We start from the raw sequence: 22,303 nt of genomic DNA, 5'->3' as shown, positions 1-22,303 counted from the left end.
GAGGGTGTTTCTAGACAGGTTTAGCCAACAAGGCATACAGGTGGCTTAGGTAAAGTCTCAAGAGAAAACCAGCAGGACACCAGAGTCCCCCTGCCTCTCCTTCATGACAGGGCACGAGCAGGCCAGTTCCTACCACACTGGACAGAAACAGGTCCCTCCTTTCTGTCTTGAAGATCTGTCCACCTCTGTCTTCTCTAAGTGGCTTCTTGTCAGGCATTTTGCCATGTTGTCAAGGGACACAGAGAGGGGCCAAGCTCCATCCTCTCACACACCTCATTCCGGCTACTACCCCCAGTGTTTTGGGGACATTTAATCAGGTCAAGTTGGGACCAATGACTTTGATGCAGAAAAGAATTGTGGACTAGTAGAGATGGGGTTTAATAAAAAAAATTCTATTTTTGATATTTTAAGGTGTCTCAAATCTATTCATGTATTGTGTGTGTGCATGTGCGAGCTGTAACACGGGTGTGGGGGACAGAGGACAAATGGCTGGAGTCCGTTTTCTTCTTCCACCAGGTGGGTCCGGGGATGAAACTCAGGTGTGTAAGTGCCTTTACCCACTGAGCCCTCTACCTGCCCTCCCAAGCCACCAAAATGTATTTTTTGAAGCTTGGATCATTGACTTGGAAGTGGAAGCAGCTACATCTCTTGGGAGTCTGCTCCTGGCATTTTCCCCCACTTTGGCTTCCTTCATTCTCCTGGCCCAACGCCTAGCTGCAGCCTCTCCTCGGTCTCCACAGCATGGCGTCTCCACTGAACAATACATCAGCGTTTGCTGGAATAAGGAGATGCTGGATCTTGGGGGCTTTGGTCCTGGGCTTCTTACATCCTCTGCTTACTTTCTGACAATGTGTTGGCCGACACCATCAGCCTCTTCAGAAAGACTGAAAAGTTTTCAGGTTCTGCAGTTCTTCTGGGCCCTAAGCGCTGAAGCACAGTCATGTCTGTCAGTCCGGGAGTCTCCTCTCCTGTGCTCATGATAACCAAGTTGAGAACTCAGACCGGCATCCATTATGTGACTGCAGACAGACTCGGGCTGCCTCTTTCCGGTTTTCTTTGGTCTCTAACAAGAGTTTTACACAACAGCAGGTCCACACACCTTGCTGGGCCCTTTCAAGGGAAATCCTTCTCTGCTGTTCCCACCACTGGTTCAGACCATGCAGCCCCTCCACTATTCACCCAGAGGATCAGCAACTACTTCTGTAACCTCTCGCCTCTCGTGGAATAGGCAGAGCTTGCTTCATTGTCCGGGAGTTGCTGGCAGCCAGTGGCTGGGAAGGAGATGCTCAGCTTCATCCTGATAGAGCCCACCACCTAGGAGTCATGGAGAAGAATCAGTGAAAGCATTCTAAGGTAAAGGTGCAGCAGGGGGATTAAGAGAGGTGCCAAAAAAAAAAAAAAAAGAGAGAGAGAAAGATAGATATTAAGGAAGAAAAAAAAACAGCTGCTGGTGGCCGCGCTCTTAATCAACACTGGGAGGCAGGGGCAGGTGAATCTCTGATGCCAGCCTAGTCTACGAGTGAGTTCTAGGACAGCCAGGGTTACAAAGAGAAACGCTCTCAAGAAACACTAGTTAATTAATTAATTAATTAAAAGTCAACATACTTTTTAAAAAATTAAACAAATCGAGGTCTAAAATGTTGCTGATTCCTCTGTGTGTCTTCTTTTTCCAAAACCAATTCAACGTTTACCTCATCGGTGACCACGGTTGTCAGCTGCCTTCTGTATGTGGGATTGGAACACAGGTTGTCCGCAAAAGCAGCCAGTGCTCTTAACCACTCTGTCACCTCTCCAGCCCCAAATTCTAGTCTTTTTCTTAAACCAATAGAAAATCAAGTCTTGACAAGATTACAGTTCAATACCTGACTGGGAAAGTCTGTATAAATTACCATGCACAGCAAGGTTCCAGGGTAAATAAATGGATTGTTTTGCCAATATTCTTCCTAAATACCTCTGCTACCTTAACTCTTGGAGTTAAGGATCTCATCTTGAGTTATTTACAAGCTGCGATTCTGGCATTTGTTTGTAAGACCCATTATTACATCAGCTCAATACCACATCTCTGTTTTGCGCTCTATGAAATGAAAATCCTACTTCCACATACTGACAAAAGGCCAGGAGAGAAGTTTCCACAAAGCCATCGGGATGGCTGGCTCTGAGGATACATTGTAGCATCTTCTTCTGCAGAAGGTTGACTCCATACTGGTCCTAAGAGTACACTGTGTGGCCCATCTGAGAACCAACAACCCACCTAAGAGCTGACAACTGGAAACCTCAGATTCTGGTGGACCAGCTGCAGTGTCAGCATCTGACTTAGACTGCGTGTGGCAGGCATTAGGCAATGACATTTGTTACAAGATAATGGGGTCACTCACCCTAGTACCAGGTCCGTCTACAACTCAAAATTTGTTATGTCTGTAAAATTAATGTTTCTTGATGGATGTTGGTGGGACACACCTCTACTCCCAGCACTCGAGAGGCAGATACAGGAATTGTGTGAATTCCAGGCTAGACAGACAGACAGACAGACTAACAGACTTACATACTGATTGATAGGTATGTAGGTTGATTGATTGATTGATTTATTGAATGACTGATTGACTGATAGGAAGACATAGTGTTTCTTTTAAGATAGAAGAATAACAGTGCAGGACACAACCATGAACTTTGAACAGAGAACTCATCCAGAGCCAAGAGGACAACAGTTTCTCAGGCTGGCCACCAGGGGGCAGTCTGCCCCTGGCCGAAAAGGCTTTCTCAGCGACAATTAGCTACACCAGCTAACAAATCAGATTCATCCTGTCCTAGGAAGTCCTTTAAGGCTGGAGGCTGAGATCTGGGCCTCAACCACTTTCTGTGAATTCTCTTTCCATTTCCTGGTTTCTGCAGAGTCTAGTTCTCGGGGAGCACACCGGAGAGTGCAACAATCGGTGCAGTCCCTAAAAGCTGCCTTCTGGTTCAAATCCACCAATCAGGTGAGTGAGGCGGGAACAAAAGGCAGTCCAGAGCTTGGCCCCGCCCCACTGCTGTGTCTAATCAGTCTGTGGTGTCAAGCAGGAAACTCAGGGCTGGGGTGCTTAATGCAGACCAAACAAACGATTAGCAGTATTTATCTGCTACCCTATTCCAACCATATACACGCAAATTCTTCAATAAGGAGAATAACTTAGCCTTTATAGAAGATAAAATTGCTCCTAACTTCCCCCACCGTCCCAGTCACACTGGAATCGAGTTCTCAGGCTGTGATGTAGACAGCCCCAAGGGAATTATTTCCACTTTCCGTGTTCCACCATTTGTAAGAGTTGCCACTTAATCTTAGACCCTTCAGAAACGTGCTACCATTAAGGGTTTTAGTCTTCACACCTAGCACTGCTGCTCTGCAGGGATCCAGCCATGTGTACCCTGGTTCCCCTAACTTGGTCCTGAGTGTTCCCCAAGGCACCTGCCTCAGCAAGCACTTAGAGCCCGTGTAATTGGTTACCACGGAGATCCAAACCAGCCAAGTCTCCACTGCCTCTCATGTGCATCGTGGCTCATGCCCACTAGTGCATTCTGCAGTGTAACCAGAGCCTGTGTAACCGGTTCCTTTGGCCCTCGTTGGATCAGCTTTGCACGGGTCCTGCAAGCAATCCAGTTTGGGACACTGAGGCCTGTGTCAAATGCTGCCTTCCTCGTCCACAACCCTCCCAACAACGACGCAGTTTTATAGTGACATGGAGAGGTCATGGGTGGAAAGTCCACATATAATACTGAACTTCAGGTTTACAACACTTGCCTATCATTTGTGAGGCCCTGAATTCCTCGCCAGCTGGAAAAAGGGGACACACAAATGATACAGAAGCCTTCTTGGCTATGGGCCTGGTTTATATCAAACATCTCAAAGTTGAGCAAGAATCTATCAGGTCAAAGCTTTTTTTTTTATTATTGCTTAAGATTTATTTATTTATGATGTATACAGAGTTCTGCCTACATTTATGCCTGCAGGCTGAAACAGGGTTGTCTTCAGAAATGGGGCTTTGCTGTCTGCTTATTAAGAGGTAACAGCCTGGATTGTTTGGGGATTTCTATGGGACCCTTCTGGTCAATACTTCAATAGGATATAACCCGGTTCTGGTACTGGAAGTTTCATTTGGTGGCAAGAGATAGCCAGTTAGGGCTCTGTCTCCCTCATTATTAAAGACTTCATATTTTAGGAAGTTTCCACTACAATTGGTTTCCTTCTGCCCCACATATGCCCCTCAATTCTAGCTGTCTCTCCCCACACTATGTCCATCAACCTCTTCCCCCTTCTCCCCACACCTGATTATCCTGCTCATGTGCAACCCCACCCCTGGCCTCAGTCCAGCCATAAAATCTATCCTACTTTTCCTCTCAGGAAGATCCCTGTGTCCTTTCCTCTATGCCTAACCTCTCTGGGTCTAAAGACTGTAGCTTGGTAACCACTTGTTTAATGGCTGATATCCACACATAAGTGCATACCATATTCATCTTTCTGATGATCCGGTGGCTTTAGCATAGCATAGCATGGTGGGTTTAGCATATAATTTATCATCTAATAACTACTGTTTGTAATATATAGCTACAGTGTTGTATGTTTACAGAGTACTGAACAGACTGGAGAGAAGGCTCAGCTTTTTTTTTTTTTTTTAATTAACTTGAGTATTTCTTATTTACATTTCGAATGTTATTCCCTTTCTGGGTTTCCGGGCCAACATCCCCCTAACCCCTCCCTCTCCCCTTCTATATGGTGTTCCCCCTCCCCATCCTCCCCCTATTACCGCCCTCCCCCCAACAATTACATTCACTCGGGGTTCAGTCTTGGCAGGACCAAGGGCTTCCCCTTCCACTGGTGCTCTTACTAGGCCATTCATTGCTACCTATGAGGTTGGAGCCCAGGGTCTTTGGGTAGTGGCTTAGTCCCTGGAAGCTCTGGTTGGTTGGCATTGTTGTTCATATGGGGTCTTGAACCCCTTCAAGCTCTTTCAGTGAAGGCTCAGCTCTTAAGAGAGCATAGCCTAGATCATGCAAAGACCCTGAGGTCGGTTCCCAGCACTCACGGGGCAGCTCACAGCCACCTGCAACTCCTGCTCCAGGAAATCTGACGTTCTGTTTGGTCCTCCTCAGGCACTGCACTCATAGACCCACACACAAACACACATATAAACATAATTTATAAAATAACTACAACTTCATATGCCTGGGCTGGCTGATATCCACTGGGAAGCCTCTCCCCTTTTGAAGAGAAATGGAGGAGTGAATGTGTGAGTGGAAGGACTGGGAAATGAGGAAGGGAAAACTGTGGTCAGGACGTAAAGTTAATTAATTAACAAATTATCCCAAAGCTTACACAGATCCTACAACAAGACTTGGTGAAACCGTGTGCCCAAGAGCACAAGTGCGGTTCCGTGCGGTTTAGTGCAGTTTACACGACAGTAGGTCGTGTAAACAGCTCCTGCTGCTTTCTCTTTCATAAAGACACAAGTGATGCAGTCTCGCTTCTCATTCCTGTTGGACGCAGGCGTCTGTAGAAGCCAATCAGCAGCACAGAAGATCCAAAGTACGAGTCAACAGAAACACAACCACATTCATGTTTTTCACAGTCCCTGGGCGTGAGGATGTTACCTCCTGCCTATTTGCTCCAACTGCTGGCAGGCACCATGGTCCTGACCCAGACTAGTAAGTGAGGGGAGGGGTCGGGAAAGAAAAAGACTCTGAGAGGTGAAAGGGGGTGGGGTGTGGGGCCAGGGGTGGTGGCAGGGGGGGGTTGGGTTGGGTGGGGCAGCACCCCAGGGTCTGTCGCCCTATCCCAGTCCCTCCTCTGCCAGCACCTGAGACCCTGAGCCTAGAGGAGCTCAGGGTCTCACCGCGCGCCGCCCCCAGGCTCACACTCGCTGCGGTATTTCTACACCGCCCTGTCCCGGCCGGGCCTCGGGGAGCCCCGGTTCATTGTCGTTGGCTACGTGGACGACACGCAGTTCGTGCGCTACGACAGTGACGCGGAAAATCCGAGGTTGGAGCCACGGGTGCGGTGGATGGAGCAGGAGGAGCCAGCATATTGGGAGCGGGAGACTCGGAAAGCCAGGGACACCGGGAGGAACTTCAAAGTGAATCTGAGGACCCTGCTCCGCTACTACAATCAGAGTGACGACGGTGAGTGACTGCGGGAGGGATCACAAACAGGATCCCTCCATGTCCCCTGAGACTGGCCTGGGTCATCTTGACCCGGCGGGTCAAAGTTTCATCCAAACGCCTACCTAGAACCCCAGACAAGAAAGCCCCCGCAGAGTTCTGCTTAGGTTTCGGTTGCACTTTTGTTTCTAAAAGTCCTGGCATATCGACTGACAGCGGGCAAGATGGCCACGAGGGGGCGCTGACCGGCGTTTCCCTTTCAGAATCTCACACGCTGCAGTGGATGTACGGCTGCGACGTGGGGCCCGATGGGCACCTGCTCCGCGGTTATTGTCAGGAGGCTTATGACGGCCGGGATTATATCTCCTTGAACGAGGACCTGCGCTCCTGGACCGCGACTGACATGGCCTCACAGGCCTCTAAGATCAAGTCAGAGGAAGTTGGTGAGGCCCATCACCAGAGGGCCTACCTGCAAGGTCCTTGCGTGGAGTGGCTCCACACATACCTACATCTGGGAAAGGAGACGCTGCTGCGCTCAGGTGCCCTGGAGACCCCTCCTTAGTTTTCCTCTGGGGTTTGGGGGGAAAGGCTTGGGGTATAGCTCAGGGGCAGAACGCTGTCCAGCAGCCACAGTGCTGAAGAGGAAGGAGAAAGGCTCCCAAGGCTGCTTTTCCTCTGTAGGAAGACTAAGCCTTAATCAAGCAGATCAGCCTTCACAATGCCCCTGGACCCTTGAGGGGCTCTTTCTCAGGCCTCACTCTATGCCGTACTCAGTGTCTTTAGAGTCAGACTCCAGCTTTTCTCAGTCTCTTGGCCCTCACCCAGCTCAGGACCAGAAGCCCCTCCCAGGAGTCTGCAGAGACCTGGAGTCTCCTGCCCCATATTGTCACACTCACATCCTAAAGCATCGCAAAGAACAGCTCCTCGCAGGTGCATGTGCCCCCCTGCTGGTGTCTGGATTGTGGAAACCCCAATCCCATGCCAGGTCTCCTGACCATCCTAGGAGGGTCACATAGACACTACTGTGTCCCCGGAAGAAAGCAAGATACCTCATCCTTACAACTCTCTCCTCAGACCCCCCAAAGGCACATGTGACCCTTCACCCCAGACCTGAAGGTGATGTCACCCTGAGGTGCTGGGCCCTGGGCTTCTACCCTGCTGACATCACCCTGACCTGGCAGTTGAATGGGGAGGACCTGACCCAGGACATGGAGCTTGTGGAGACCAGGCCTGCAGGGGATGGGACCTTCCAGAAGTGGGCATCTGTGGTGGTGCCTTCTGGGGAGGAGCAGAAGTACACCTGCCTTGTGGAGCATGAGGGGCTGCCTGAGCCTCTCGCCCTGAGATGGGGTAAGGAGGGTGTGGGTGCAGAGCTGGGGTCAGGGAAAGCTGGAGCCTTCTGCAGACCCTGAGCTGGTCAGGGCTGAGAATCATGACTCTTCCCTTCCCAGAGCCTTCTCCATTCACCGACTCCAGCATGCCAGTGATTGTTGTCCTTGGAGCTGTGACCATCATTGGAGCTGTGGCCATCATTGGAGCTGTGGCCATCATTGGAGCTGTTGCAAGGAGGAGGAAGAGAAACACAGGTAGGAAAGGGCAGGGTCTGAGTTTCCTCTCAGCCTCTTTGAAGTGTGCTGTGCTCATTAAGGGGAAACACAGCCACACCCTGCATTGCCTAGTCTCTAACCCGGATCTGCTGTCAGTTCTGGAAACTTCCTAGGGCTGGTGTTTCCCTGACTTCTCATGGCTTTTCTTCTCACAGGTGAAAAAGGCAGCTATGCTCATGTTCTAGGTAGGTGTGGGTGGGGTGGCGTGGAGTGGGGTGCACCCTTGTCCCGGAGGCCCTTGGGATGGAGCTGGAGCTTATGGGGGAGTTCTGCCAGCCCATAATTCCCTCTTGCCATATTGGTCACCTGAATGTGCCTGCATTTTTAATTCCTCTACTGCAGGCAGCAAGGCTTTCCAGATCTCTGACTGGCCTCAGAAGGCATGAAAAGGTATGAAAACCCATGGGGGCCTGGGATCGGACCTGAGGCAAAGGGGAGAACAGGGCCTTGTGGGATGATGTCACAGGTGAGGCAGGTACAAGATAGAAGGAGGCCTGTCATTGGATGAGAAAGAAGGATGGGTGGGAGAAAAGTTTGAAGGAAGAAGAGGATACTGGAACAGAGAGAGAGGAAGAGAGGAGGGAGAGAGAGAGAAGCCTTGGCAGGACAATATATCAGGTGACGTTAAGATTCTGCTCTGTGTACTTAGAGGTTGTTATTAATGTTCCTAAGGGATGGATGGTACCGGGCTTTGTATGTTTAAGTGGGCAATTATATCTTATCAATTGGATCTAAGATTATTGTGTGGTGTGTTCTTTTATGTGATGGTTTGAGTGTAGGAAAGTGCAGTGACAGGAGACGATGGGCCAGCACAGAGTTGGGATGTGTTTCCACCAAGATATCTAACAGATATCTTGGGACACCGCAGTGCGGACCTAGCGGGGTAAAAGACAACTATACTTTTTTTACTTTTTATATTTTTACAACAACAGGGCCTCTCAGATTTAGACATTTGAATGACTGGGCATCTTTACAATGACTTCAGGACTCTTGTTCTATTGCTTCAGACAGTTGCCTCGTGGGGCTGAGCAACAAGTTCTGACTAAACATCTGAGGGAGCTGCTTCCCCTGAGGACAATGTGAAGAACTGGCAATCCCAGGCCTTCTTGCCTCCCTGGACACCCGACTTCACAACAGAAAATAGTCTGACTCTGGGCTGGGTGTTTCCTATTGCTTTTATCTGCACTGAGGGAAATGCAGTTCCCAACAGATTAGAACACACTGCACCTTTTGATTCCTAACTGTGCACTCTAAGGCCTTGCCTTTGTCCACAGCCCACCACATTAGCTATGCAGACCCACACTATCTAAGAGGTCTCACAGGTGGATTCCCCTCATGTTGCTGCAAATCACCCTAGCAATGTGTTCTAGTTTCTTTTCTATTGCTGAGATAAAGCACTTTAGCCAAAACACAAAGCAGGGATGGGAAAGTCTATCTGGCTTACAATTCCAGGGTACAGTCAGTCCATCACGGAGGGAAGCCACGGTGGCAGGAGCCTGAGACAGCTGCTCACACCACGTCCACAGTCAAGAGAAATGAATGTGTCCACGTTGCCTGCTTGTCATCCCACACATATGACCAAGGAACTCACTTCACAGAGAAGTTTGGCTGCTGACTGGCAGGTGTGGGCTGTGCTCAGCTTTCTTATGCGGCTGGGACCGCCTGCCTAGGGTGATGCAGCCTAAGATAGTAAGTACGGTCAACCAGGGAAACCCCCCAGAGTCATGCCCACTGGCCAATCTGATGTAGACAACTCCTCAGCTGAGTTTCTGTTCCCCCGAAACTCTGGGTTGTGTCAAACTGGCATTTAAAGTTCACCGGAAGGCAGCAAAGGGGTGTGTGGGATGGTCTCACCTCCTCTGCACCCCTGCCTCATAACCCTAACCCTAACCTCCTCTGCTACACTCCCCTCCTCACTCTCACATCCTGCAGACACATCACAGGGGTTCCCATGAGCCTGCGTAACGTTGCCCCTAATTTTACTAGATCAGGAAGGGAAATTTTGGGGACACCAAATTTCCTTGTATGGGGCTGCTGTTAATGCTGAAATAGATACTGTCCTCTTTCATGGAAGTGCCAAACTTTTAAATCATCTACTCTTCCTATCTCGGACCCCCACTACCTGTATCTGTCTCCCCACGGTGCCCATGGCTTTGGAGCTCAGGATAAGCTCTCTAGCCCGGTGTGGAACTGTGTTCTAGTTTCTTTTCTATTGCTGAGATAAAGCACTTTAGCCAAAACACAAAGTAGAGATGAGAAAGTCTATCTGGCTTACAATTCCAATCTGGGTTTTTTTTTTTTTTTTCACCCTACCAGCGGTGGAATGTGCAAGCTAGCATCTTTAGCTTCCTTTTTATTAACTTCACTTTATTATTATTATTTTTTTTTTGCCTTATCTGCTGATAAAGTCTCCTTCCCGTAGGCTTCCCCATTTAGGGGATAGTTTGTACTCAGCAGCATCTCTCACTACCAAGGGTGGGGACATTCCATTTCCCAGCTACTTCCCCAAACATGCTATGTCCAGGGACTACAAACTCACTGGATTGGCAGTGGACAGTCTTACTATTCCCTCAGCAGCGGGTCCTCCATTCTATGAGTGAAAAGACTGCACTGAGCAAACAAACGAGCCTACAGTATGCACTCATTCTCTCTGCCTCTGACTGTGGCATGGCTGGCTGTGCCTCTGACTGTGGCATGACTGGCTGTTCTAAATCCCTGCTTCCTTGGCTTCCTGATAACTGTAACCTGGAATTATAAACTGAATAAAGTCCTCCCTCCCTCCCTCAGGTGCTCTCTGTCTGGACACTTTATAAAACAAACAGAGACTAAACTCTGGCAGGGCATTCTCATCTCACACAGCAGACCACATTCTAATGAGTTTGGACAGTACCAACCCCTCAGACAATGACAGAAAGGCTCACCCAGGAGTAATGGGTACAACTCAAGGCAGTGTGTGGATCACTGGGTATAACCTCGGGTGGCCGTGCCTCCCAAGCGCCCCTGCCCTGGTTTAGGTTTCCTTTAAGATGCACTAACGACCTTAGTATCAGCCAATGGCAGCAAGCAGGGAGGAGGTGGTGGCTAATGACTCTAGGAGGGCAGCTATCTATAAAGTTAGCTCCCTTGTTCCCAACAGGAAAATGCCAACAGCCCCCTCAATTTTATATGTAGCCTATGCCATTGTTGGCCACAAGCTGGGGTCTCGGCTCAGTCACCAGGGCAGCTCCTGTCCCAGGATGGTGATGGTCAGGTGTTCTATCACACCCATCTCTTAAAACCTTCTTTAAATGTATTAAATGCATGCTTTGTTTACATGCATGTCTGTGCATCCCTTACATGCCTGGTGCCCTCAGAGACCAGAAGAGGTCGTTATCACCCCTGGAGCTGGAGTTAGAGGTGGTTGTGAGCCTCCGTCTCCATGCAGGTGCTGGGATTTGAACCCGGATCCCCTGGAAAAGCAGCCAGTGCTCTTAACCACTGAGTCACTGCTCCAGCCCCTCACACTGACCTCTTATGGCCAGAGGCAGCCTTGGCTTTGGGAACTCACTTGGGAAACGATTATATATAAAGGTTTGGGGAGCCTGGCAGTTCCAGGCAGTCAATGCTAAGCAGCGGACAAATGGCAAACAAAGGGCAGTGGGGATTTCTGTAGAAACCTGGCTGGAAAGTTGCAGTGCAAGGTGGGGCCTGGGTAAAAGAAACAAGGATTCCTTTGTTACTCAATGAGTATCCTGTCTTCCTCCTACTGCTCTCCTCTCCCCAGCAGCCTTGTGTGGAAGTTTTGTCTGTCCTGTCCCTGTTCCAAAATCAACATCAGGAGAATTAATCTTTGCCACACACGCGGCAAAGAAGAACGAGGGGACAGGGAGAGAGCATGGGTTTAGGCGCTCAGTAGCCTGGGAGGGCTGACGACAGACTGCACAAGAGAAAAAGGAATGAGTCAAAGTAACCCTTTATCCAGCAGGTGCTGGGTTGTGCCTCCCACGCTCACTAGAGTTTTAGGCAAAGGTTCAAGGGAGTGCTGTGATGAGCCCTAATTACTGCCTCTGGGACCTTGCAGCCAGCCTTCATCCACAGCTTCAGTCTTTCAGAATGTAAACTCACAAAGCCAGTAAACAAGGTACTGAAGCCAGGCACTGTCCCTTAAGAGCGCTAGCTGGGGACAAGCCCCGCCCACGGCCTCCTCCACTTTCACTTTCCAGTTCCTGGCCTTAGGTTTCTTTTTCCCCACCAACCAACAGAAAACTGCCCATATCCAATCAGACCGATAGCCTTGGTAGTAATTTCTTTTCCCATTCAGTCATTTTGCCAGCTCAAGGTTTATTCAGTGGTGGGGGGAGGGGAGCAGCATTGGGATTTTTTTTGTTTTCTGGGGGGTTTTTTTGAAGCATTTGTTTTGTGTGTAGGTCTGTGTAGGTGCATGCATGGCATAAATGTGTGCAGAGATCACAGGACAGTTTTAAGGAGCTGCTTCTCTCCTTCCACGTGGGTCTGGGAATCAATGTGACTTGAGGTCATCAGGCTTGGTGGTGAGAGTTCTTCTCCACAGAACCATCTCAGGGCCCCTGCTGTACAAGTCTTAGACATCTCTCCCTCACCCACACCCCCATCCTCAGCCCCTTTAAAGGACTGGGAAACGCCACCAATCACAGGTTTAAAGGGTTTAATATGGTCGCCAACCCCTTAGCTCCTGTTCACAGGCTTCAGTACTCTTTTGGAATACCAGTTAGACCCAGCCGTACCCAACAGCAAAATTTCATGTTGCAGAGTTGAGAAGTTGAGATCCTCAGAGCATGTGGGTCTAGGGACGTAATGGCCTGAACTGGTGTTTCCCACATAACTGGGAGCTTGCTCTGTGGGTAAAGTGTGTGCTCTGAAGTCAGTGACCTGAGTCCACCTCCTCCTGCCGAGATGAAGGCTGCAGCCAATGACTGCCCTGGCACTGGAGAGACTGGTGGGATTGGACAGACGCTGGGACAGCCCCTACCTGTCTCCTCGCTGCCAAGGAAGGCAGGAAGGGCCCACAGCCAAGAGGCCTCTTCAGATTCTTCTTTGAAGACCTGGAACTCCACCATGTTCTAAAGGTAGAAGGGTCCTCTGACCTCTCTGTACACGCTACAGCACACATGCAACATAACCCCATGACCAACACAACAGCAATAAAATCATAACAAAAAAAATTAAACCCTAACCAGTGGCTGTCTCTCTGCAGCAGGGTAAGAGACCAAAACCCAACCCAAGTCACATAAGAACAACGATGGCTGGCTCTTCAGACAACGCCTTCAGTCAAACCCACAGCCCACCGATATGGCTGGCCAGCTTGCTCTGGGGAGTCCAAGCTCCACCCTGGAGGTTAGAGTTACACGAGGCTGACGAGCTCATGGAGGAGGATTTTGGAATCTTGGTTTCCTAAAAACACTGAACTATAAGAATATGGTTTTTTTTTTTTAATCCCAGCTGTGGGGACGTGGGGCTGCTGACAATGATTTGCCTCCTGCCTTAGCAGGGCCATGACTTTGCCAACGGCAGACAGTTTCTGCAACTGTGCCATGCATGGAATCCTGGGGACTTTTCAGAGGGGCAGGCTGGGCTGTAGATTGCTGCTGGTCTCGTTCACAAGAAGAAACATGAAGAAAAAAATTAGATATCCTGACTGCAAAGATCAAACTCACCCCAGGGAGCTCAATGCCCCTAGTCAGCAGGAAGTAGTCCAATGATACTGTTGCCACTTTCTGACCCGACTTTACTAAGGGATCTCTTTCCTCTTTTTTCTAGTGCTTGCAGGGTGGACAGGGGCACAAAGAAGAGGGATGGAGAAGGGTGGGATAAAGAACCCCAGCACCAGGTCTCATGCCTGCACGCCAAAATTTTAGCCATGGAGTCATCTGATTCCAGTGGACTTTGAAGGTTGTTACCCCAAAATGTTGGATCCTGGCGATCAATTCTGACCTCTTCTGAAGAACATGGTTGGTGGAGTTTGTTACTTTTTGTTCCACTTTCGGAATGTCCTCACTGCCTGTTCATTACGTCTGTCCGTTTCAGTTTGTACTTCAGCAATGGGTCAATTGCTTCTTGCTCTTCTTTTTCTCCTTCCCAGGTCGGAGAGGCAGACTTGTCTTCCAGCTTCGAGGCAGCAACAGGTCTGGGTTTCTTGACCTGAGGCAGGATCCCAGATCACTGTGCAGGGGCCAAGGTGTGAGAGAGGTGATCAGGGGACAGAGCCCCGTCCCCTTAGCCCTGTTCTGGACAGGAAGAAGCTCACAGGAACCCTTCTTTCTTTATTTTAAGCATGTGTTTGCACATGTGCCTACGAAGGTGTCTGGGCCTGGAGGGGACTGAGGAGTTCCGGTGGGTGCATTAGCAACAGGAGTTACAGGTGGCTATGAATGCCTGGGAACCAAACTCCAGTCCTGTGCAAGAGCAGCACATGGCCCCCAACTGCTGCACCAGTGGTGGGCTCTGAAGTCTCCTTGGCTGAGCGATTAACTGCTGGAAGGAGACCACAAGCTGGAAGGAGACCACAAGCTGGAAGGAGACCACAAGCTGGAAGGAGACAGGCTGAAAGCTGCTGGCAAAGAGCCAAACTTAGCAAAAACCCACACAGAGCTCAAAGCCCACATAGGGGCCACTAACCAGTAGGCCAGCAGATCCATCCCCACAAAAGAAAGGCACAGATCCTAGTGGGGAGCAGGAAGCCCTGAAAAAACATCCAGCCCAAAGCCCATTATCGCATCCGCCCTCATTTGCCTTCCTCCCTCTCTAAAACACTCCACCCACACTGCTTTTCAGTGACTGGTTCTTGCAGACATTGCGATTTCTCTAGTTTCTCTCGGGACATAGAATACTTAAAACAACCCTGACACCATGCTCTGACACTATGTGGGCTCTGATCTTCTGCTTCCTGAGTCACCCCCGAGACACTGGAGCCCGTGAGTAGGGTTGGGGTGGGCTGTATGCCACATCCTCTCTGGGTAGATTTAGGGCAGGAAAAGCTCCAGCCGGGAACTTCGGGCCATTTTGCAGAAGACTAGGTCTCACTTAGTAGCTCTGATTGTTTTCGAACTCACCATGTATACCAGGCTGGCCTTGACCTCACGGGAGTTGGAATTAAAGGCACTCTCGAGCCAGCCCTTTCCTTACATTCTAATGTGGTTTTCAGTATTTGCGTGTATGTGTGTATTTGTGCCAGAGGTCAGAAGGGGGCATCACACGCCCCACTCTGGAGCTAGAGTTACAGGGCCCCTCCAGGTGGTGCTCAGAGCTACACCACCAAGTTCTGGAAGAGCAGTGAGTGCTCTGAACAGCTGAGCTGTCTCCCCAGCAACCTGCCTGCTTCTGTGAGCTGTATGCTCGCTTATGAAGCACACACTGTGCACACTGTAGTGTAAATTTATTCATATGCATGTTTGTGTGCTCATGTGTGTAGCCTGCAACCCACACTACAGCCCAGATGTGGATGTCAGAGGACGACCTGTTTGGATCACGTCTCCTTCCACATTATGGGTGGCAGCAGGGGACTTTACTGGCTGAGCAGTCTCCCAGGCATTGACATTTGATAAAGTTAAGTCCGGGTTCTTCCTGCCAGCCCAAGCTCCCAGAACTAAGACTCAGACTCAAGTTACATTTACAGACCCCTTGTCGATGTAGCTAGGCTTTACTGTGGCTCCACCATAAGCTGCATTTGCCACCTGACTGGTTGGTCACCTGTGCTCAGGTACCAGGTGTTTCCTCACCCACCACCCCAGCTCCTCTCCCTGACTCCTCCTCTCCAGAATTCCTCATCCCACCTCTATTTCCTGCTTAGGTCACAGGCTTTTTAATAGTCAGGTGAGCATCCATCCAGGACACAGGGGGATCTCTCTACAGTTGTCATTGTCTATTATTTTGAGATAGAATTCTATTTATGTGACCCTCAAGTTCATGATCCTCCTGCCTCAGCTTCATGTACAGACGCATGCAAATACTCATGGACATAACATGTGCAATTATGTATTTTGCAAGCTGGTTATAATGGCTGATTTCATGTGTCAATCAGATATTTGGCTGAACATTACTATAGACCTTTCTGTGAGACTGCTTTTGGGTGGGACTTACATTAATTGGGCAGTAATTCCTCCATCATGTGGAAGGGCCTTACCAGTTAAAGAGGGGGAGAGACTAAGGTCCTCAAGAAAGAACCTGAAACATAACACTGCCTTCACACTTGACTGCAAGCTCAGCCTGTGTACTCTGCAGTTCTACAGTGAACCCTGCTGGGCATGGGACAGTCTGCCCAACTGCATGAGACAGGTCCTTGGTCCTGGGGTTCCCTGTCTCTAACTCCTTTCTTGTGCTGGGTGCCTCATCAGATAGCAGATGTGTTTATGGACTTGGGGGCCCCTTGTGAAGGTGCACAGCAGAAGAAAGGAGACTTTCCTAGGCAGGAGGTCAAGGAAGCATAGGAAGCATTAAGGTGACAGGATACAGGTGACAGGACACAGGTGACAGGATACAGGTGACAGGGTACAGGTGACAGGATTCAGGTGACAGGGTACAGGTGACAGGTAGGTGGAGAAGTAAAAGTCACAAGTTCTGGGAAGGAAAGGGTGCCTTTTCAAAAAACAAGGAGAGGGTTGGAGAGGTGGCTCAGCGGTTAACAGCACTGACTGTTCTTCCAGATGTCCTGAGTTCAATTCCCAGGAACCACACAGTTGATCACAGCCATCTGTAATGGGATCTGACGATACTCTCTTCTGGTGTGTCTGAAGACACGGACAGTGTACTCATATACATTAAATAAGTAAATAAGTCATAAAAAAAATAACAACCAAGGAGAGAACCCAGCGCTGAGGATGAGCTCAGTAGGTAGAGTGCCTGTCCACATGTTGGGGTGGACCGTCCACCACTTCCACCTATTACCATAGAGACTTAAGAGTCAGAAAACTTTGTAGAGGTTGGGATAAAAGGGGTTCTGGCTGTGGCTCACAGGCTGTGGCTCCCAAATTCTCAGCTCATCTTAGGAGCCTCTAGCAGACTCCTGAGGCTTTGGGTTACAGAATGTTAGAGGGGAGAAGCCTGGACTCCCCCTCAGCTACTACACTAAGGCAGTTGAAATGGAGCTGGGTATGGTATCTCACACCTGTGTCCTGTAATCATTTGGAAGAGGAGTATGAGGACTGCTGAGTTCTAGGCAACCCTGGACACCACCCCGACCCCAGAGAAATAACTGCTGTATGTATTTCAGGATGTGGGCTGGCTTCTCATCCTTCCAAACAGGGAACACCCACAAAACCTGGAAATCCTGCCTGGGTGTGCATGCACAGACAACTAGATAAGGAAAAGCAAAGCCTACACAGAAAAATCCCGCCTCAAAAAAAAAAAAAAATGAAGTACAAATACACATTAGAGTTTGATATAACACAATGAAATCTTACTTGGCTATAAAATGAAATTCCATGCCATTTTAAGGCAAAATTAAATTATGATACTGTGAGAGATGGATTCAACTGAAATCAATACTCTATTAAGCAAGCCTCAGAAGGACAAATATAATTTTCTCATCTCTAGAACTCTGGTTTAAAATTATTATTTTGGGTGTGTGTGTGCTGGGTATGATGGTGCACACCTGTAATCCCAGCATTTGGGAGGTGGACGCAGAAAGATCAGAAGTTCAAGACCGGCCTCAGCTACATGAGAGCCTGTCTCAAAAATAAACATTTTTAAAAAACAAAATTATGGTTGGGGATTTAGCTCAGTGGTAGAGCGCTTGCCTAGCAAGCACAAGGCCCTGGGTTCGGTCCCCAGCTCCGAAAAAAAGAAAAAAAAATTATGCACCCATGTGTGTATGTACTTTTAAATATATGGGAGGATTGCAAAACATGATAGAAACATGGAAGAGATCTTAAAGGAGGCAGGTGATACAGAACGTGAAAAAACAGAAGCAGCAGAGCTGGGTTTAACTAGGAAAGAAATGGAAGCAGCTGGAGAAGGGGAAGGAGTGTGTAACACTACAGTGAGGGGAAGAGGACATGGTAACAAAGTCTAATGACAGAGGCTGCAGAGGTGGTTCAAATGGTAGCAGAGTCTAATGGCAGAGGCTGCTGAGATGGTTCAAATGGTAACAAAGTCTAATGGCAGAGGCTGCTGAGGTGGTTCAAATGGTAACAAAGTCTAACCGCAGAGGCAGCAGAGGTCATTCACCAGTAAAGAATACATACTGCTCTTGCAAAGGGTGGTAATTCAGTTCCCAGTAAAACCACTAGTAACTCCACTTCCAGGGCATCAGAAACCCTCTCCTGGCCTCTGTAGGGGTGGTTGAGGGTGGGGTGTGCATCACATACGTTAAATACCTGCACACGAGTCAGAGGAGGACACCAGATCCCCTGAGACTACAGTTACAGGTGGTTGTTAACAGCCATGTGGGTGTGGGAACTAAACTTGAATCCTCTGTAAGAGCAGCAGGTGCCAGCTCTTCAGGCCCTAAAATAATCTTCACAGAAAGGAAACAATGCTGGGATGACAGGCAGTGCTCCGGAGAGCAGCTGTCTGGGATGCAGAGTCCCGAGTTCAGCCCCCAGCACTTAGGATACAAAATAACTATACTCAAGCACAATGCACAAATGCACAAAGGCTGGAAGATGAAACCCATCACTTTGTATCCTAACTTCCTTAATTAACTAAAAACAAAAAACTCTGCTATGGAGAGACTGAGGTGCTGCAGCTTCATATGTGCACCACACACAGACCGTACCCTTTGGGGGTCAGAATACATGGGATCCCCTGCAGGTGGAGGGACAGACGGTTGGGAGAGGCCATGTAGATGCTGAGAATTGAACCCAGGTCCTCTATGAGAGTGAACCATGCTCTTAACCTCTGAGCCATGGCCCCAGCCCCTTATGCTCATTTGTTGATTCTCTGAATTATCCTAGCTCACAGTGTGGGACGGACTCTCTAGCTGGTGGGTTGTTATTGTTTTCATTTACGTGTGTGTGTGTGTGTGTGTGTGTGTGTGTGTGTGTGTGTGTGTACTTGGTACCTCACACTAAATCCTTTTCTTACCTCAGGATCACACTCTCTGCACTATTCTTACTCAGCCGTGACGGAGCCAGGCCCAGGAGTTCCTGCATTTTTTGCCAGTGGCTTTGTAGATAACCAGCCCTTCATCCACTATGACAGTAGGAAGATGGAGGCAGAGCCTTGTGCTGACTGGCTGAGGGAAAATCCATATTACTTTGATGATGAGACCCAGGTTTTCACCAATCGGATGAAGATCTTCCAGTTGAGCCTGAGAAACATTCAGCAATACTACAACAGCTCTGGTGACCGGAGTCAGAGAGCAGATGGCTTCCACCAGCAAGCAGGTATGTGTCTGGAAATGGCAGCAGGAAGACTTACCTGCCTCACCTAATCCCTCAGTGCCCTGACATACCATCCCAGAGCCCAGGGTCTGTTTGACATTCACAGATGTAACCCATAGTGTGCGTCTTCTGGGAGGCAGGAACCAGCAAACATAAGTAACCATTGTCTTCAAAGTGCTTCCAACTTCTATGGGAAGGCACTCAGATGTCTGAAGACCCTTGTGACCCTGAGGCCAGTGCCTCTTTGAAGCCAAAACTGACTGAAGCAAACAGAGACACCAGTGCCATTGAGTGTCAAAACTGAGATGAAACTTTATCTAAAACTGGGGGATGGGTCTGATGTGCATCTATCAACTATGAGGAATACAGAAGATAGGCATGGTGATTCGCACTTGTAAATCATCCAACACTGGGAAGGCTAAGGCAGGATGGTTGTCTGAAGTTCAAAGTCTGTTTGGGCTACTCATAGTGAATTCCAGGCCAGTCTGAGCTAAAGGATCTTGTCAGAGAGAGAGAGAGAGAGAGAGAGAGAGAGAGAGAGAGAGAGAGAGAGAGAGAGAGAGAGAGAGACAGACAGACACAGACAGACAGACAGACAGACAGACAGACAGACAGACACAGACACTCACTGACTTTTCATACAACCAGCAGTCATGGTACAGCCAAGTGCAGGGTAGGATTCGGCAGAATGAGCTCAGAAAACAGATTTTGGACTAAAGGTTTTAGCAAGCACTTCCCACTGCTCAGCACTGCTGAATCAATTCTGTGAAGAGCCTTGAGGCCAGTGTGGAACAATCCAGACCTCATGGATGAGGTTGCTGATCCTAAAATGATCAGAGAGTCCACAAGACTGGTCACGTGAGTGGTCACACCTCCAGAAACTCACGGTGTGGAGGAGGACACACATGCAGTCCCGTCCGCTGTACTAATAAGGGCTTGGACCTGAAATCCATGGGGCAGAGGGGGGATGTGAGCCCAGTGTGCCCTTTACCATCCTGCTCGGTGCCACGCTCTGCTCCTAGGAAGTTACTGCTGGACTTGGGGACTGCCTGCCCTGAAGTCCTCTGGTCATGTTCTAGGCTTGTGCACAAGGTGAACAGAGCCAGAGGGTGAATAAGGTGCCTAAGGACACAGCAAAGCCCGAGTTCTAGCTCCCTATGCACAGCTCTTTTACTGTGCCCTGAAGCATCTTGGGCCTTGTCCCTGACAGAGGGGAAAGCCAGACCAGGTTATGTAGAGTGCGAACATCAATCCTAAGGAGAACCCAGGGAATCTGGGGAGCAGTGCCTGGGCGGCAGGGAGCATGATGGAGAGACCTGGGAAATACATCTGTGGGCACTGACATGCTTGTCTGTCGTGCGGGCTTCTAGGCCCTCACACCCTCCAGTTCACGTACGGCTGTGAGATGCAGGACAACAGGACCACAGGGCACTGGCAGTATGGCTATGATGGCAGAGATTACCTGATCTTGGACTTGGACTCTATGCAATACACAGCAGCCACCTTCATTGCTGGCTACACCAAGCACAAGTGGCAAAACAATGAGTACTGGCTGGAGAGACAGAAGACCTACTTGGAGAAGGAGTGTGTCCTGTGGCTAAAGAGATACTTAACCATGGGAGGAGAGAACTTTACCCGAACTGGTAATGACATCCCTTCCAAGCCCCAGCCCCTCCTCCCTGTGGCCAGCAGGGTGAGAGCTCACCAGGAGCTGGTGGTGAGCCCTATAGCCACTGGGCACAGGAACATAGACTACCTGGGTGGGTCCAATGTGCTGGGGAGAGCGTCCCACAAGCAGATGTGAACTCTTTCCAGTCTCCTAGACTGTGGTCATCTACCACCTCAGAGATCTCTACTCTCTTAATGTGTCCCAAGGGTCCTCAGGGGTGTCTCCTACTTCTGCTTTTCGACTGGAGACACCAGTGTCTTGTCTGTCTGTCTACTGCAGACCCTCCACAGACAACAGTGACACACCACCCCAGACCTGAAGGTGATGTCACCCTGAGGTGCTGGGCCCTGGGCTTCTACCCTGCTGACATCACCCTGACCTGGCAGTTGAATGGGGAGGACCTGACCCAGGAAATGGAGCTTGTGGAGACCAGGCCTGCAGGGGATGGAACCTTCCAGAAGTGGGCAGCTGTGGTGGTTCCTTCTGGGGAGGAGCAGAATTACACATGCCGTGTGGAGCATGAGGGGCTGCCTGAGCCGCTTTCCCAGAGATGGGGTAAGGAGGGTGTGGGTGCAGAACTTGGGTCAGGAAAAGCTGGAGCCTTCTGCAGACCCTGAGCTGGTCAGGGCTGAGAGCTGGGGTCATGACCCCCACCTTCATTTCCTGTACCTGTCCTTCCCAGAGGCTGCTCCATCCACTGACTCCAACATGGGAATCGATGTTACTTCTGTTGTTCTTGGAGCTGTGGCTGTCTTTGTAGTTTTGGCCATCATTGGAGCTCTGGTGGTTGTTGTGAGGTGGAGGAGGAGAAACACAGGTAGGAAAGGGCAGGGTCTGTTTCCCCTCAGCTTCCTTTAGAAGAGCGCTCTGCCCATTAATGGGAAACATGGCCACACCCTGCATTGCTGCTATCTCCAACTGGGTCCTCTGTCAGTTCTGGAAACTTCCTCCTGTGAAGACCTTCCTTGAACTCTCACAGCTTTCCTTCTCACAGGTGGGAAAGGAGACTACGCCCCTGCTCCAGGTTAGTGTGGGGGCAGGATTGTCCCTGAGGTTATTGGAGTGAAGCTGGAGATGTTGGGAGCTCAGGGAATCCACTGTAGCTCCTCCAGAGAAATCTTCTGGGGGCCTCAGTTGTACCGTGATATGAATCCATACATACACATATACATATACAGAAACACACCACACACATATATATATACATATAAATATACATGTTTTTGTTTTACCCTAGGCAATGACAGCTCCCAGAGGTCTGATGTGCCTTTCTATTGTAAAGGTGACTCTGAGGTCTGACTGGGGAGGGGCAATGTGGACATGATTGGGTTTCAGGAACTCCCAGAATCCTCTGGGAGTGGAGGGTTGTTGGGCTGTTGTCTTCACAGTGATGGTTTGTGACTCTCGTTCTCTAGCATGAAGACAGCTGCCTGGAGTGGACTGAGTGACAGACGATGTGTTCAGGTCTCTCCTGTGACATCCAGAGCCCTCAGTTCTCTTTAGACACCAGTGTCTGATGTTCCCTGTGATTCTATGGCTTCAGTGTGAAGAACTGTGGAGCC

At 49.5% G+C, this 22,303-nt stretch overlaps 2 protein-coding genes and 2 long non-coding RNA genes across 8 annotated transcripts in view; 2 read left to right on the top strand and 2 right to left on the bottom strand.

The window, feature by feature from the left end:
• Positions 1-618: 618 nt before the first annotated feature.
• Positions 619-22,303, bottom strand: part of LOC116887498 — a 37,348-nt gene continuing 15,663 nt past the window's right edge. Inside the window, exon 2 of the long non-coding RNA XR_004386224.1 lies at positions 619-1,314. This is a non-coding gene — a long non-coding RNA (uncharacterized LOC116887498). The remainder of the gene's footprint in view (positions 1,315-22,303) is intronic.
• The window catches only part of LOC116887485 (H-2 class I histocompatibility antigen, D-37 alpha chain-like), a 36,531-nt gene continuing 19,787 nt past the window's right edge, over positions 5,560-22,303 (top strand). Inside the window, exons 1-8 of one of the 4 annotated variants that reach the window (XM_032889106.1) lie at positions 5,560-5,676; positions 5,881-6,150; positions 6,393-6,668; positions 7,204-7,479; positions 7,581-7,715; positions 7,892-7,921; positions 8,079-8,126; positions 8,744-8,885. In XM_032889106.1, coding sequence (XP_032744997.1) covers positions 5,616-5,676; positions 5,881-6,150; positions 6,393-6,668; positions 7,204-7,479; positions 7,581-7,715; positions 7,892-7,921; positions 8,079-8,122 — 1,092 coding nt within the window. In that variant the 5' untranslated portion in view covers positions 5,560-5,615 and the 3' untranslated portion in view covers positions 8,123-8,126; positions 8,744-8,885. Of the gene's footprint in view, positions 5,677-5,880; positions 6,151-6,392; positions 6,669-7,203; positions 7,480-7,580; positions 7,716-7,891; positions 7,922-8,078; positions 8,127-8,668; positions 8,886-21,735; positions 21,766-22,156; positions 22,267-22,303 lie in introns of those variants that run through there. The other 3 variants (XM_032889108.1, XM_032889107.1, XM_032889109.1) reach the window with 3 other exon arrangements.
• LOC116887488 (RT1 class I histocompatibility antigen, AA alpha chain-like) lies at positions 14,524-22,221 on the top strand. Of its 2 annotated transcripts, XM_032889114.1 has the most exons (7): positions 14,524-14,665; positions 18,779-19,075; positions 20,443-20,715; positions 21,021-21,296; positions 21,424-21,558; positions 21,736-21,765; positions 22,130-22,221. In XM_032889114.1, exons 1-7 carry the CDS (start codon positions 14,614-14,616, stop codon positions 22,159-22,161), a joined length of 1,095 nt encoding a protein of 364 aa, XP_032745005.1. In that variant the 5' UTR covers positions 14,524-14,613; the 3' UTR covers positions 22,162-22,221. The 2 variants fall into 2 exon arrangements, with proteins under 2 accessions (XP_032745005.1, XP_032745004.1); XM_032889113.1 differs by lacking the exons at positions 21,736-21,765; positions 22,130-22,221 and having other exon boundaries at positions 21,021-21,305; positions 21,339-21,447.
• Positions 19,360-21,449, bottom strand: LOC116887497. Its single transcript, XR_004386223.1, has 2 exons — positions 21,411-21,449; positions 19,360-19,571 (listed from the first exon to the last, which is right to left on the bottom strand). It is a non-coding gene; the product is annotated as an uncharacterized LOC116887497 (long non-coding RNA).

This window comes from Rattus rattus, chromosome 18 (genome assembly GCF_011064425.1).
Source record: "Rattus rattus isolate New Zealand chromosome 18, Rrattus_CSIRO_v1, whole genome shotgun sequence".
NCBI classification, from domain to species: Eukaryota; Metazoa; Chordata; class Mammalia; order Rodentia; family Muridae; genus Rattus; species Rattus rattus.
Note: the sequence above shows the minus strand (reverse complement) of the source record. Positions and strands in the feature narration are given on the sequence as shown.

Excerpts from the sequence above, each read along its gene's own strand:
- LOC116887488 (XM_032889114.1), top strand. The coding sequence starts at position 14,614 with ATGTGGGCTCTGATCTTCTGCTTCCTGAGTCACCCCCGAGACACTGGA. Across the intron at positions 20,716-21,020 it reads AGAGAACTTTACCCGAACTG|ACCCTCCACAGACAACAGTG; the intron begins GTAATGACATCC and ends TGTCTACTGCAG. Across the intron at positions 21,559-21,735 it reads GTGGAGGAGGAGAAACACAG|GTGGGAAAGGAGACTACGCC; the intron begins GTAGGAAAGGGC and ends TCCTTCTCACAG.